This window comes from Sinocyclocheilus rhinocerous, unplaced genomic scaffold (genome assembly GCF_001515625.1).
Source record: "Sinocyclocheilus rhinocerous isolate Xijiao unplaced genomic scaffold, SAMN03320098_v1.1 scaffold588, whole genome shotgun sequence".
In the NCBI taxonomy this organism is placed as follows: Eukaryota; Metazoa; Chordata; class Actinopteri; order Cypriniformes; family Cyprinidae; genus Sinocyclocheilus; species Sinocyclocheilus rhinocerous.
Genome location: NW_015635063.1, coordinates 1,643,108 through 1,657,817, shown reverse-complemented (window position 1 = coordinate 1,657,817; position 14,710 = coordinate 1,643,108). Strand labels below are relative to the sequence as shown.

Sequence of the window (14,710 nt, the reverse complement as noted above, 5' to 3'; positions counted from 1 at the left end):
CAGGCACACACACACACACATCAGCCCCCTCTCTCTCTCTCTCTCTCTCTCTCTCTCTCTCTCGCTAATTCAAATAAATTATATAATTAATTCAAATAAATGCGATCTTACCTCACTACATCTCTGTGTCTGATTTAAAGCAGGCCGAATGCTAACGAGCCTTAACTGACGAAAATGACCATAATTTGCACGGAGGAAGAATTATCGTCTTGTCGCAGAATTTATGTGACCGCTTCACCTGATGTTCATAAACTTTCATAACTGGTAGGTGTTTTTTTCTTTTGCCTTGTAAAGAAACCGATTCATCAAGGCTCGACCAGTTCACATGTATTTGTTTACTGACCGTTGCATGCAATCGTGAAATACAGCATTTTTTAAATTTATTTTTTTATTGGCTATTCGGTAAAAATAAAAAATTCAGGTTTTGTTCGGGCTCTGTGCCGAACAATTTAACTGTGCCGCTCGGGTCAGGTCAGGTCGGGTCGGGTCAGACGATCTCGGGTACGGGCTGGGTTCGGGCTTCAGTTTAAAGCCCCTATCCTTTCTTACATTCATATTCCTTTATCCAAATCAGTGAACACTGGGCCTTATTTAACTGTTTTTCCTGTTGACCTTTAACAGAGGGTCAAGCGGACGCCTCCCGTAGCGCCTCCTGTCTGCCCAACGATCTCCTCCTCAGCCTCTTCCACGGCTCTCTGCAGAATGAGCTCAGTGATCGAGAGATCCCATTGACCGACGGCGATCATGTGGCGTTCATGCATCACATCCTGGAGCGGGAAAGAGACGGTCATGTGGCTCCATTCTCACTTCCTGTCATTAAAGGTGATTTGGCTGGGGGGGTTTTTTATGCTAAAATGTCTATAACATTCATACATCCAAAACACACACTTAATGCTTTTATTCATCAAGGTTGCATTAAACTGATCAAAAGTGTTACATATAATGTTACAAAAGATTTCTGTTTTAAATAAATGCTGTTCGTTTCAACTTTCTATTCATCAAAGAATCTTGTAAAATAAAATGAATCACGGTTTCCACAAAAATATTCAGCAGCACAACTGTTTTCAACATTGGTAATAATCAGAAATGTTTCTTGAGCAGCAAATCAGCATATTAGAATGATTTCTGAAGATCACGTGACACTGAAGACTGGAGTAATGATGCTGAAAACTCTGCTTGTAGCACATTTTACAATATCTTCTGACAGAAAACAGTTATTTTAGATTGTAATAATGTTTCATAAAATTTTCGAATTTTCGATCAAATAAATGCAGCCTTGGTGAGCAGAAGAGACTTTTTAAAGAACATAAATATCACACCGACCCTAAGCTTTTGAATGGTAGTCTATACTTTATATAATGGTTGTGGTAGTGGTTAACTTCCATGTTTTAGGAAGGATTGTGCTTTTAAACGCTCAGAATGTCTTGCCCCATAGACTTCCATTGTAAATGAATCACTTTTAACTAGTTGTTACTTTGTTTGTTTGAGTTTATATTAAACCCTGAGCTTTTTTTAATCTGGGAGCACAGAACAGCCACTGTTGGTTTGTTGTTTTCATTTACTCTTGCTAAGGGTTTGATAAATTGAATGGCATTGCGCTCAGTGAAGGAGAAACAAGATGTTTAGACTAAGTAGATGATTTAAAACACACTAATTGAAAGACTTCACGCTAATGCATGCCAGACATCCCAAATGACCTTTAATTGTTTCATTAGCAATTACATAAGAAGAATCTGACCCCTGATCTTCCCTCATTGTGTTTATCTCTGTGTGTGTTTTCAGAAGAGAGCTTGAAGACTCCGGAGAGGCAGGACACTGTTCTTTCTTTCCACACTATAGGAAGCAGTAAAGAGGTGATGGGCTCCTCCAGCACACTACAGGTGCATCATCTCATACTACAGCTCAGCTGAAAAAGCCCAACTACACTCATAACCAGTCCACACACAAATCCAATGGAGTTACTTTCAACTTGCCTGGTAACTTTATCAGGAGCATAATACATATGACAAATGATATCTGACCTACGGTGCTGAAACTGAAGTGTTCAACTCGCACATCTTTTACCACAGTGGAAAATTTTACATCAGTTTAATGCTGCCTGGGAATAGAACCTATGACCCTGCCGTTGCTAGCATCATGCCTTACTAGTTACAGCTGCACATTTGTCCATCACTTATATGCAAGGGGAAAACACAAAAATTGCATTATTTTTTATATTTCCAGTATAAAGCAATTAAAAAAAAAATCATGGCTTATTAGAAATATTTATAAAAAATATATAAAAATAAATTAATAAAATACAATAATACAATAATAAAAAATTAAATAAATGTATATGATATTTTTCTCTGATTGTTTTCCACTTAAAATTTTGACCCTACTCATAACTCACAATACTGACCTGCAAAAACCCCACAAGCCCTTTTTTTTACAGCTTTAACAGTTTGACTCCTTTCACTTCAGCATTAGAGTTAGTTATTACTTGTGTTATGTAAGTGAAACCATGCAAACTGGTGTTCAAAAGTTGGTGGTCAGCAAGATTTTTTTTTTCCAATATTGAAAAGTTGTGCTGCTTCCATGATACATTTTTTTTTTCAAGAGCAGCATTAATTTGAAATAGAAATCTTTTGTAACATTATAAATGCTTTACTGTCACTTTTGATCCGTGTAATGTGTTTTTGCTGATTAAAAATATTAATTTCTTTCATAAAAAAAAAAAAAGATCTTACTGACCCCAAACTTTCAAATGGCAGTGTACTTATCCTTCTGTTGTTGGCAGAGTTGTTAACAGTGTGTGTGTGTTCCTGGCAGAGCTTCAGTAATGCAGATCTTGTAGACGACGAGCCAGCTGGCGCGGAGCAGGACTGCTTATCTCCTCACTGGAAATGTTACGCCAAATACATCAGCCATCAGCAGATCCTGCTCACTTTCCTGCCAGCTACATTTACAGGTGCATCGTCTGTCAATGCCACACCAATTAGAGCTCAATAGTCCTTTAGGTTTACACACATCATGAGACTAAAGTAGGCCTGGGCGATAAAACGGTATCGTATTTATCGACGGTACACCTTCATCGATAACGATAGAAAAAATGTTCGATATAGCGCACGATATAGGCACGTGCTATGAGTGACAAGCAAACAGCCAACAGAACACATGCTGAAATGAGTGCTGTGCCTGCCTGTGATGAGGAGATTCTGAATAAAAATGAATATTAGTCGAATTTAAAATAAAAATTTGCATTTGAATGCAAAAATGGTGCAATTGAATGTTAGGAGTTCATCAGGGAGCGTCATCAGTGGCGCACGAGATGCGGTGATGATGATGTAAGTGTCATTGTTGCATTTTCATGTTTTTGTTAGTCTATCCAGTTGAACCCACGAGCGCACTACTGCTGCGCTATTCATTCAGAATATTAGAGAAATATTATAGTAGCTCAATGCATAGAAGATCTTGGTTAGGTTAAAACCGAAACCAAGCCATTCACACAGAACGCATATTCTATATGCCACAATTTTTTTTTTTTTTGGGGAATTTCAATTTACAATTTTATTTTGACAGATGTGCAGCTTTTGATGTCTTCTGGGCTGGAAACTGAACCTCCAATCAATAGCAGTCTCCTGGAAGAGAAGGAGACCTGTTGTCAGGGCAACGGCCAATCACAGGCTGACTCCATCAGCAGCTCTGCCAATGGTCCACAGGTTGGAACAGGTCAACATGGAGGAGACAGGAAGGGGTCCACGGTGGAACCAGAAGCAGCACTGGAGACATCTGCAGGACAGAGCAGCATGAACGCAAGTGATGCTGGTATGGGATTTTAAATTCTGATAAGTTTCCAGACTGGATTTGATGTGATAAAGTGGCAGAAATGGCAGAAACCATAACCAAACCAGGGAGTTTAGTTGTTCTTCTCATCACGGTTATTATAGATAACTTACAGTTATAGTATACTATATATAAGTAAGTTATAGTTATTTAAAGTTAAAAATTAAAAACTAAAACCATAAATAAACATTTTATTACTTTAAATATTATATTAACCTTTATTTATCCATGCACGTCAATGACGTTCTTATAAATGTAAAAATTTTTTATTGAATTGAATTGAATTAAATTTAATTTAATTTAGTGAAAAGTGAAAAAAAGTCCCAAAAATATATAGTGCCTTGCACTCCCAAATCAATCGTAGGCGAGTTGGATGACATTACAGTACAAACTGGAAGGCACAATTTCTCATGTTCATATTTAGTTTAACATGAACTAAAACTAAAACTGAAATAAATGTATAGACATAAAAAAAAAAAAGAATAATAAAAAGAAATAAAAATTGCAAAAGCTCACAACAAAATTACTAAAACATTAAAGGTGGGGTAAGCGATTTCTGGTAGACAATGTTGACATTTGAAATCACCAAAACAAACACAATTTTTTTTTTTTTTGGGGAATTTCAATTTACAATTTTATTTTGACAGATGTGCAGCTTTTGATGTCTTCTGGGCTGGAAACTGAACCTCCAATCAATAGCAGTCTCCTGGAAGAGAAGGAGACCTGTTGTCAGGGCAACGGCCAATCACAGGCTGACTCCATCAGCAGCTCTGCCAATGGTCCACAGGTTGGAACAGGTCAACATGGAGGAGACAGGAAGGGGTCCACGGTGGAACCAGAAGCAGCACTGGAGACATCTGCAGGACAGAGCAGCATGAACGCAAGTGATGCTGGTATGGGATTTTAAATTCTGATAAGTTTCCAGACTGGATTTGATGTGATAAAGTGGCAGAAATGGCAGAAACCATAACCAAACCAGGGAGTTTAGTTGTTCTTCTCATCACGGTTATTATAGATAACTTACAGTTATAGTATACTATATATAAGTAAGTTATAGTTATTTAAAGTTAAAAATTAAAAACTAAAACCATAAATAAACATTTTATTACTTTTAAATATTATATTAACCTTTATTTATCCATGCAAGTCAATGACGTTCTTATAAATGTAAAATTTTTTTATTGAATTTAATTGAATTAAATTAAATTAAATTTAGTGAAAAGTGAAAAAAAGTCCCAAAAATATATAGTGCCTTGCACTCCCAAATCAATCGTAGGCGAGTTGGATGACATTACAGTACAAACTGGAAGGCACAATTTCTCATGTTCATATTTAGTTTAACATGAACTAAAACTAAAACTGAAATAAATGTATAGACATAAAAAAAAAAAAGAATAATAAAAAGAAATAAAAATTGCAAAAGCTCACAACAAAATTACTAAAACATTAAAGGTGGGGTAAGCGAGTTTTCTAAAGCGTTTTTGAAAAATCACTTACCCCACCTTTAACTAAAATTACAAGGAAAACAAAATGTAAAAATAAAAAACTAATTCAAAATATTAAATAGTATCTTAATGCCACAAAAAAAGCTGTTTCACATGTTACAGCTGGTTAGGACAAAAAATTATCATGAGTGGGAGAGTTGTTTATATTAATAACTGTCTGATATCTTTCAGCTTCAGAGGAGAAGGACGGCGTTCAGTTTCTGGAGCCGCAGAAGCGAGACTGTCACATCACGTTTGGCAGACAGACGTCTCAGCAGAGCAGTGCTGACGCAGCACGACCCCGCTGCCCCATCTACATCTACAACTGCTCACTGGACTCCCTCAAAGAGCAGCTGGTCCACCCGTTCTCAGGACGCCAGCCCAGAGACGTCTTCTTCAGGTACTGAGGCACTCTCCCACATGCAGATGAAAGCTACGGTGTGTAGCATGAAGGTCTCAGGACATCAGCTCTGTTCCAAACCTTAGAGAGCGGCCTACTGCATACATAGACAGCTACATTCTTAGGCAGCGTCTAACTGATGAAGGACCTAATAAGTAACAGTATTTTTATTTATTAGTTTTACTTTTAGTTTTGTCATTTTGGTACTTCAAGTTAAATTAAATGAAAATGAGAAAAGACGATTCATATTTTTGTTTTTTATAATTTTATATTTTTAATATTATTTATATTGCTGTTTCCACTTTAATTTTAGTTAAAGTATTAGATTTACTTTATTTAGTTTAGTTATTTTGGTACTTCGAGTTAAACTTTGAAGTTTTTGTAATTTCGCGTTTTTGTCATTTTTATTTAAAAATGCCTATGGAGTTTTTATTCATTTTTATTTATTAGTTTTACTTTAGTTGTTTTGATGCTTCAAGTTTAACTAAATGAAAATGAGAAATGTAGATATATGATAACTGAAATATTTTATTTTATTTTAGTTAAAGTTTGTTTAATTTCAAGTAACAGAATTTAAAAAAAAAATGGTTTTAGTTTTAATTAACTCTAATAACTAACCCCCGATATGTGACTGAATTTAAAAGCTGAATTTAAAACCAATAAACATAGCAATAAATGGTCTGGATAAAAGCATTGATAACACCCTTATGTCTAATAAAGTTGCCTCGGTAGGCGGCTCGCTGTGTTTTGGAACAGAGCTGTTGTGTTTGATCTGTGGTCGTCCTAATGTTGTACTGTCTGGTTTCTCTTTGGATGAGAATAGAGCTCAAGAGACAGACTCCTGGGAGTTCAGTCAGCAGCCCAAATACAGGTAGCCCTGCTTACTGCTTCCTGCTGCCGCCCTACAGCGGGACGGGGCGGGAGGGGAGGGGATGAGGGGTGTGAGGGGGCCGCTTTGGCCCCGTCACCTTAAGGATGACCCTTCTTTCTTTCTCTTTCTCTGGAGGGTTTTGCTGTTCTACGAATGTGACTGTAATGAGGGGATATTAGGCTACTGAGGTCTTATAAGGATATGAGGGCTTAAAATAACAGAATGAAGACAAGTTTATCTCTGTATATGCATTACCATTCAAAGTTGGGGTTTGTAATTTTGTTTTTAAACAATTGAATAGTTTTATTTAGCAAGGACGCATTAATTGATCAAAAGTGACAGTAAAGACATTTATAATGTTATAAAAGATTTTATTTCAAATAAATGCTGTTCTTTTACTTTTTATTCATCACATAGTCCTGAAAAAAATGATGAAGCAGCACAACTGTTTTCAACATTGATAATAATCAGAAATGTTTCTTGAGCAGCAAATCAGTATATTAGAATGATTTCTGATGATCATGTGACACTGAAGACTGGAGTAATGATGCTGAAAATTCAGCTTTGATCACAGAAATAAATTACATTTTAAAATATATTCAGATAGAAAACTTATTACTTATAAACTTATTATTTTAAATTGTAATAATGTTTCACAATATTATTGATTTTTCTGTATTTTAATGCAGCCTTGGTGAGCAGAAGAGACTTCTTTCAGAAACATTAAAATATCTTACCAACCCCAAACTTTTCAACATTAGTTTGTATATTGTTGTTGATTGGGGTGCACAGTGATCTGGATTGTTCTATATTATATTACCTATTCAGGGATCTTATCTATGCACAATCAGCTTGTAACAGTCCAAAGAGAAAGGAAAACTTGAAATCGCATCATATGATCCCTTTAAGATGTCATATCCTGCTGAGGGTTGTTTTCTCTGCCTTCTGGTGTTCAGTACCAGTCAAAAGTTTGGACAAAAAGTTTATGATGAATGTCTCAGTCAGCAGATCTGGAATCTACACAAAAAAGAAGGTCCAATTCAAAGGAGGTTTATTTTATTTTATTCATTTTACTTTACTTTTTATTTATTTGCATTCCCATGCCTCCATATATGTTATATTTCATTATGAGTTCCAACCGAGTTGAAAAGAGTCATAACGAAGCATGAGTAGATGTGTCCAAACGTTTGACTGATAGTGTACATACTTAAATTAAAGAGGTTCGCTCCCTGCATGTAGACATTTAGGACATCTCAAGACATTCAAAATGAGGCTAAATGACTGTAATGTATAACTTATGCCCTCTTTATTCTTGATGTATTTGAGGGATTAGTATTTGTTCTCAGTCTTTGTCGATCTGGTATATTCTGCTGATAAACGTCTGTCTCGGTGGCAATGTCTGAGTACTCAGTGCTCATCTGAGCAACCCAAGTCTTAGGCTGCATATTATATTGGTGTCTTCAACGTCTTGATTTTTTCTACTTCGCTTTCCCTTTAAATGTATTTTTCCTGCTTTGTTGACCACAGAAATGGTAAACCTATGCCGTATAAATCTTGGGTGTTGTTGCTTCATGGCTGTAAATCTGTTTTGCGTGCTTTTAAAGCTGGTTTGATATTTTCCTGTCCACTTCAGCAGCAAACACGACTAGTATTTATGTTTGATGATCCGCTGGACTGAAGATAAATGAAATCCTATTGCACTGTGCTATTGTGCGGCTTAATATAAAGTATTACACTGATGTTTTGGCCACTGATATTTAAAATCAAGACCATCAGCAACCAGCCATTAAGTACTGATATTTTTAAATAATTAATTAAACATGTTTATTGCACTTTCTAGAGTCTATAATCACCTTTTTTCTTGCACGTAATATAGTCAGTAAATACAGACCCAAATTAATAAAATCTGAAAAACAGAAAGCATGCATTTGCTTCTTGTACAAATGTCGGACAGATATGGTTGTTGCATGTTGTCTCTCTGTTTTCTAACACTATTGCATTTTCATAAAGGTGTCTTTTTTTTCAGAAATTGCAAATAAATTGGCTTATTTATTCATTATAAATATTTATTAATTTATTTATTTAACGTAATGAGTGTTGTGTAAATTAGGTCTGACTCAATGTTACTACAATAATATAATTTTTTTGTACATATTTATAGGGCTGTAATTCAGCTGCGTTTGAATATAAATGCATCAGCTAAAATCAAAATGCTGATCTGATGACAAAGTTGAAATACGTCACAGAAGTTTTCACAGAGTTTTTCTCTGTAATAGACATATGGATAAATGTTTGACTTTGGTATCTTGGGTATTGCTTTTTCTGCTGCTTGCCTCTGCTATTTTAGGCTGCTGTCTGGTGTAGTGTTGTAGGAAATGTCTGGCAGATTGTGGCGTGCTGTTATCTGGTGTGTGTGTGTGTGTGTGTCTCTGGACAGGTCAATCTCTCAGGAGCGCAGCAGCGCCTCCTCCTGGACGGAGCTCATGACGCACCCTCACAAACACAAAGAACTGGCCAACTACTGCAGCCTGCTTCAGGAGCACTACTACCAGAGCTATGTCAAAGGTCACATGCTAACATATGCATATATATGCATAAAGCTTAAATAAATACAAATATAAATAAATAAGCATAAAAATATTTAAGCACATTTATCTTCGTATAAAGCAACAACAAAAAAATCTCATTACTGTATTGAGACAAGACATTTGTAATTACATTTATGGTAACATTTTACAATAATAAATTTACAATTTGTTAACTATATTTAATTCTTTAACTAACATTAACTTACAATGAGCAATACATTTGTTACAGTATTTATTCATCTTTGTTAATGTAAAAATACAACTGTTTATTGTTAGTCCATGTTAGCACAGGTCTGTTAAATAACATTAATACAACTTTTGATTTTAATAATGTATTAGTAAATGCTGGAATCAACATTAACTACGATTAATAAATGCTTTTAAGTATTTTTTTATTGTTAGATTACATTAACTAATGTAGTTAACTAATGTTAACAAATGGAACCTTATTGTAAAATGTTACCACATGTATTTTATTATTTAAAAATAAAAATATAAATAAAAAAAAATATATATTTTTTAAGCATTTAAGCACATGTAGGTCCCGCATTCTCTTTAGTGTAGAGTCCATACATTTTTAAATTACATTTATTTATTTTATTATTAAATCGAAATAAATATGCAAAAAAAAAAAAAAGAAAGCATTTAAGCACATTTATGTCCCGAATTCTCAGAGTAATGCAAAAAAAGAAAAAAAATCTAATTCTCATTATTGCTTTGAATCTGGACATTTTTCAATTAAATTGATTATTATTTTAAAATAAAATGTTTTTTATTTTATTATTTCATTAGGTTTTTTATGTAATTCACATTGTTCTCAATGGTTATTCATTAGTGTCTCATTACTGAGATTATTAATGGGAATCAACCTGTCCCGATACTTGATTTTTTTCATGTTTGTCTAAATAAAAGTAATTTAATTAATTAATTGATTAATTAATGTATTTGATTTAAAATATTTACTATCTCTGCGGATCTACAATAAAAAACAATCAAACATTAGTTTGATATAAATACTTGCGAATATACATAATGTATTTCACTAATATGAATTGGGGCAGAAAATGTGTTCATAAAAATATCACCATAAAAATATGCAAAATGATGTTAGAGTCATTTTCACAGCAGATGATTTCATTGGTCTTGTGCCTGTGTTGATTGACAGGTGTTTATCGCAGTCTGCAGCAGTCGCACAACGTGAGCTCGCAGGACCTACTGACGGCTATGGACTACTGCGAGGAGTCGCTGCAGGAGATTGACATCACTTCCTTCCTGCAGACACTCTGCGGACACGTGCGTGTGTTTCGTGAGCGTCATGAGCTTCACGGCTCTGTCAACGTAAGCAAGTCCAGGAACGCTCCCACCACCTTCATCATCGGAGAGGAAGAGGATGATGGAGCTGACAGAGCCACGCTGGTGTCTTCATCCAGGTACTGACCACAGAGCAATGCATCCTGGGAATTAATGCTTTGTTTTCATTGTATTCATCTATTATTATGTATTTTTCTCAAAGTATTGAGCTGGAGGATGTGAGTGAAGGTGAGTCCAGAGGGAAAGTCTCTGCTCCCACATCCCCGCTGGACCTGGACGAACCGAAGTCTCCAAAAATCCCAGAATTCCCTCTGTCTCTCCTCCAGTCCCAGCAGAAATGTGAAGTGTATCCTGATTTACACAAAATCATACAGGTATAGTTGACACCTGGCATCAGGGATGTAGAAATGGCATTTTTAAAGGGGTCATCCGATGCCCATTTTCCACAAGTTGATATGATTCTTTAGGGTCTTAATGAAAAGTCTGTAATATAGTTTGGTTAAAATTTCTCAATGGTAGTGTAAAACAACACCCTGTCAAAAGCCGCTCTCTGAGAGACGGTAAACTTTAGCCGCATTCATCGTGAAACATTACTAGGAAAGGCGATTTGCATAGATTCATTAAAAAACCTTATACTCACTTCTCCTGTAGGTGAAGCTGGATCACGAATGATTCGTGCGAACATAGACACATTTATGTAGATCGGGGGCGCATTCCCTTCAGAAACAATGTAATCCACTGCGTCTTCAGCGGCTCAGATGTCGGGAGTAAATGACGACTGCTATGTTCATTATTACATCCAACAACAGAACACCTCAATCGCCAAGAATCGTCATTCTGCCAAGAATCTGAGAACGGCTTGATATGAGAAAGGAGATTTAAAAAAAAAAAACACTGGGTGAATTTTTATCATTATAGGGCGGTTGTGTACACACTGCCAAGACACATTTTAGTTCAAACAACATGTGAAAGTGAATTTTGCATCCGATGACCCCTTTAAAACACAACTGTTGCAGATATGATATTACACATTCTGTTTGTTTTACAGGATAAGTTCATGGAAATTGGTGCTCAGTATTTCAAGACGGTACCGTCCAATCCACATTATTTCTTTTACTGCCTTCCATCTTCCAAAAAAGAGGTGCGTTAACATTTTAGTATTCTGTTTTTTTTTTATGTGCATTTTAGCAGAATTAATGTGCTCCAGTGTTTGCTGAATCTGCAGCATCACAGCAACATCAGGGGCCTGTTTCCTAAAACAAGTTAACCAAATAAGCCAGGTTTATTTCAGTTAGTCTAACTTATTGTCAGCCGATTTGGTTCAAAATAAGTCAGACTAACTGAAATAAGCCTGGCTTATTTGGTTAACTTGTTTTAGGAAACAGGCCCCAGGTCATTATGTTAAGAGTTTGCAGTCTGAATTGACTGATAAGGTAAAAAGATACAAAATATTCTAATATTATATTTAATAAGACATAAAATAATTTAAATGTATCAATTCATTTGAATATTTAATCATTAAAATTATATAGGGATGTGTTATATTTATACAGATTTCAGCTCTGCAATCGCTGTGAGTTTTGGTCATTTCAGTCTGTGTGCATTGAATTTATTTAATACACGAGTTTCACAATTTGAGTTGAATTACTGAAATAAATGAACTTTTCCACGACATTCTAATTTATTGAGATGCACCTGTATACATGCATTTGAAAGTGCAAAATGCACCAACTATTTTACCAACTATTGTCCAAAGAGAAGCTTTAAGGTCTCACTGTTTTTTTCCAGCAAAATAAAAGCTCTATATTTTATTATTATTATTATTATTATTGTTGTTGTTGTTAATTATTTTAAATTCACATTAAATAGTCTTTTTGCAATAGTAATTTTTGTTTATTTATTGATTTGTTTCATTTTTATAATTTAAATATTATTATTATTATATATTTTTATTATTATTATTTTTATAATTGTATAGTGATATTGAATCGATTTTTTCCTTCTTCGTCCTTATCTGATTTTGCCTGTTACTAAATTAACACCTTACTGTCTGGAAGTTTATATGACAGTATGTACTAAAAGATATACATTCACAGAAGAGTTTGTTTTAATACATTGTATTTTCATTTGAAAGATGCACACATTACAAAAAAATATATATATATTTTTAGTCAACCCTGCTCAAACACTGGGTACCTAGTCAAGCTACTGAGTGTCAAATCAGCGCTCATCTTTTTAGCAGGACTTTGTAAACATGAATGGTTTATGGCATAGTCTTCCTTTCCTCTCGTTCACCGTCCGCAGGAGGATTCAGACAGAGAGGGAGAGCGGAGAGCCAGCGAGGACTGTGAGGTGTCTGAAGCTGAACTCGCCACAGAAGACGGTTAGACATCATTCATGACACACTGAATGTTCAGTTTCCTCCCTGAGTGCTGCACTTTAACATCTTCTGTATCTGAGTGTCCACCTCAGTTTCATTTTGAAGACATTTAATGCCATTTGCAACATAAGCACATTAGTGTCTAACAGTAATATTTCTCTCACTAAATACGCGTCATACATAAAGAAAATAATAGTGTTTTAAACATCTATTTAGATGAATGAGGCTTCAGATGGATTGTGAAAAGTTTGCTATGATATTATTGATTAATAATATTTTTCCTTGTATGCACAGCCATGGTGCAACAGCATTGATGAATGAACATTTTAACAGGGAGTTTAAAAGGGTATATTGATTTCATGCTATTTATTTATTTTATTTATTTCAGGTTTATTTGACAGGGACAATTCACATCAATAATACATAAATGTACAATGTGCCAGAATTAGCCAGAAGACTATTTTGCCTCTGCAGTCCCTGGACTGATGGTAATTATTGTCACCCTAAAAATATAAAGAATTAATCAATACATACTACTTACATACTCCAAAATACATATAACATTCACACTATTCCTTAAAAAAAAACCATCCGCTTAAAAGTTATACTATACATAGAACCAACAAATCAATACAAGCTCACTCATACACACACAATCCAACTGTCAACAAAATAACAAACAATGTATCAATAATATCATCTCAATATACATACAAAGATAATGTAAGCATACAGACAAGTAACAGTAGCCCTAATCATTCAATCAGTACTAAACCAAACAACCTCATATACATAGCATAAAAATCTCAAACTAGTAGAGCAGAAAAGACAAGACCGCAGCAGAGTTTAGTTTATAAAATTTGTTAAGTTTATGTGAATTTATTAGTAAACTCGAAGAATATTAAAACATGCATATCCGTATTTATCCTTTGCGTATGCACAGAGAACGTGTCGGGCTGCTGCATCGTGACGGAGAGTGACACGGATCTGGAGGTGGAGTATCAGGATTGTGGGAATGGCAGAGCGGAGGCTGGAGGACAGGGAGCAGGTGAAGGCGAGTCTCCGTCGGACTCCAACACGGTGAACCAGGACGAGGACTCCTTCAGTATTCTGGACGGAGACTCTCTGCTGGGGGTGGAGGGTCCGCAGCCGGAGATGCCGCCTCTGTTCGTGCACCTCACCTGCTCCGTCAACATGAAGAGCTGCCATGGCTCCATGCCCACGCAAACACTGCCAACCTGTCTGGGTGAGACACTGAACACACCACTGACTACAGCTGTTTTGTACTCTGTGTGCTTGCAGCCATTTAACAGAGTCATATTCTACAACACTTCTGTTGCATTTAGTTTTTTCCCTTAAGTCCACTAACAGCGTCAGTCAAGATTTCTTGACCAAAAAATGTATCATTTTGTTTCTCATGGCCATTTTTTTTTTCATAATAACTTGTTAAATACATATATACATAAATACATATGTAAATGTAGGTGATCTTATGGTTAGGTTATGGTCGTGACCTGGAAAAGGCATGAAGGTTTTGGTTGTGAATGTAACGTAATCATTTAAAAAGTGACGTGACATGTCTTGATATCTTCGTGCTCACGTTACCTCTGGAGATCGAGGTCATGACTCCTGACTTCCACCACAACAGGTCAGTGATTGTGAAGCGTCCTAGATTTGGGAAAGAATCAAACAGCGTGGCTCCAGCTAGAGTGATCCTGATTTTTCTCTGTACATGTGTCAAAGACGAAAAAGGGTTTAAGCATAAAAACAATAAGTGTAATACTGCTTTAAATTGTTGATGTTTTCCCCAAAAATTTTTTAAAAAAATTCTGTTTAGTTTAATTGCAATTT

General features: G+C 35.4%; 1 protein-coding gene across 1 annotated transcript in view; it reads left to right on the top strand.

The window, feature by feature from the left end:
* szt2 (SZT2 subunit of KICSTOR complex) overlaps window positions 1–14,710 on the top strand; it is an 89,739-nt gene that overhangs the window by 15,471 nt on the left and 59,558 nt on the right. Inside the window, exons 22-35 of the mRNA XM_016560919.1 lie at window positions 622–822; window positions 1,783–1,880; window positions 2,812–2,950; window positions 3,562–3,807; window positions 4,473–4,718; window positions 5,502–5,709; window positions 6,533–6,580; window positions 9,018–9,145; window positions 10,334–10,598; window positions 10,682–10,853; window positions 11,528–11,620; window positions 12,784–12,862; window positions 13,803–14,142; window positions 14,427–14,507. Coding sequence (XP_016416405.1) covers window positions 622–822; window positions 1,783–1,880; window positions 2,812–2,950; window positions 3,562–3,807; window positions 4,473–4,718; window positions 5,502–5,709; window positions 6,533–6,580; window positions 9,018–9,145; window positions 10,334–10,598; window positions 10,682–10,853; window positions 11,528–11,620; window positions 12,784–12,862; window positions 13,803–14,142; window positions 14,427–14,507 — 2,344 coding nt within the window. The remainder of the gene's footprint in view (window positions 1–621; window positions 823–1,782; window positions 1,881–2,811; window positions 2,951–3,561; window positions 3,808–4,472; window positions 4,719–5,501; window positions 5,710–6,532; window positions 6,581–9,017; window positions 9,146–10,333; window positions 10,599–10,681; window positions 10,854–11,527; window positions 11,621–12,783; window positions 12,863–13,802; window positions 14,143–14,426; window positions 14,508–14,710) is intronic.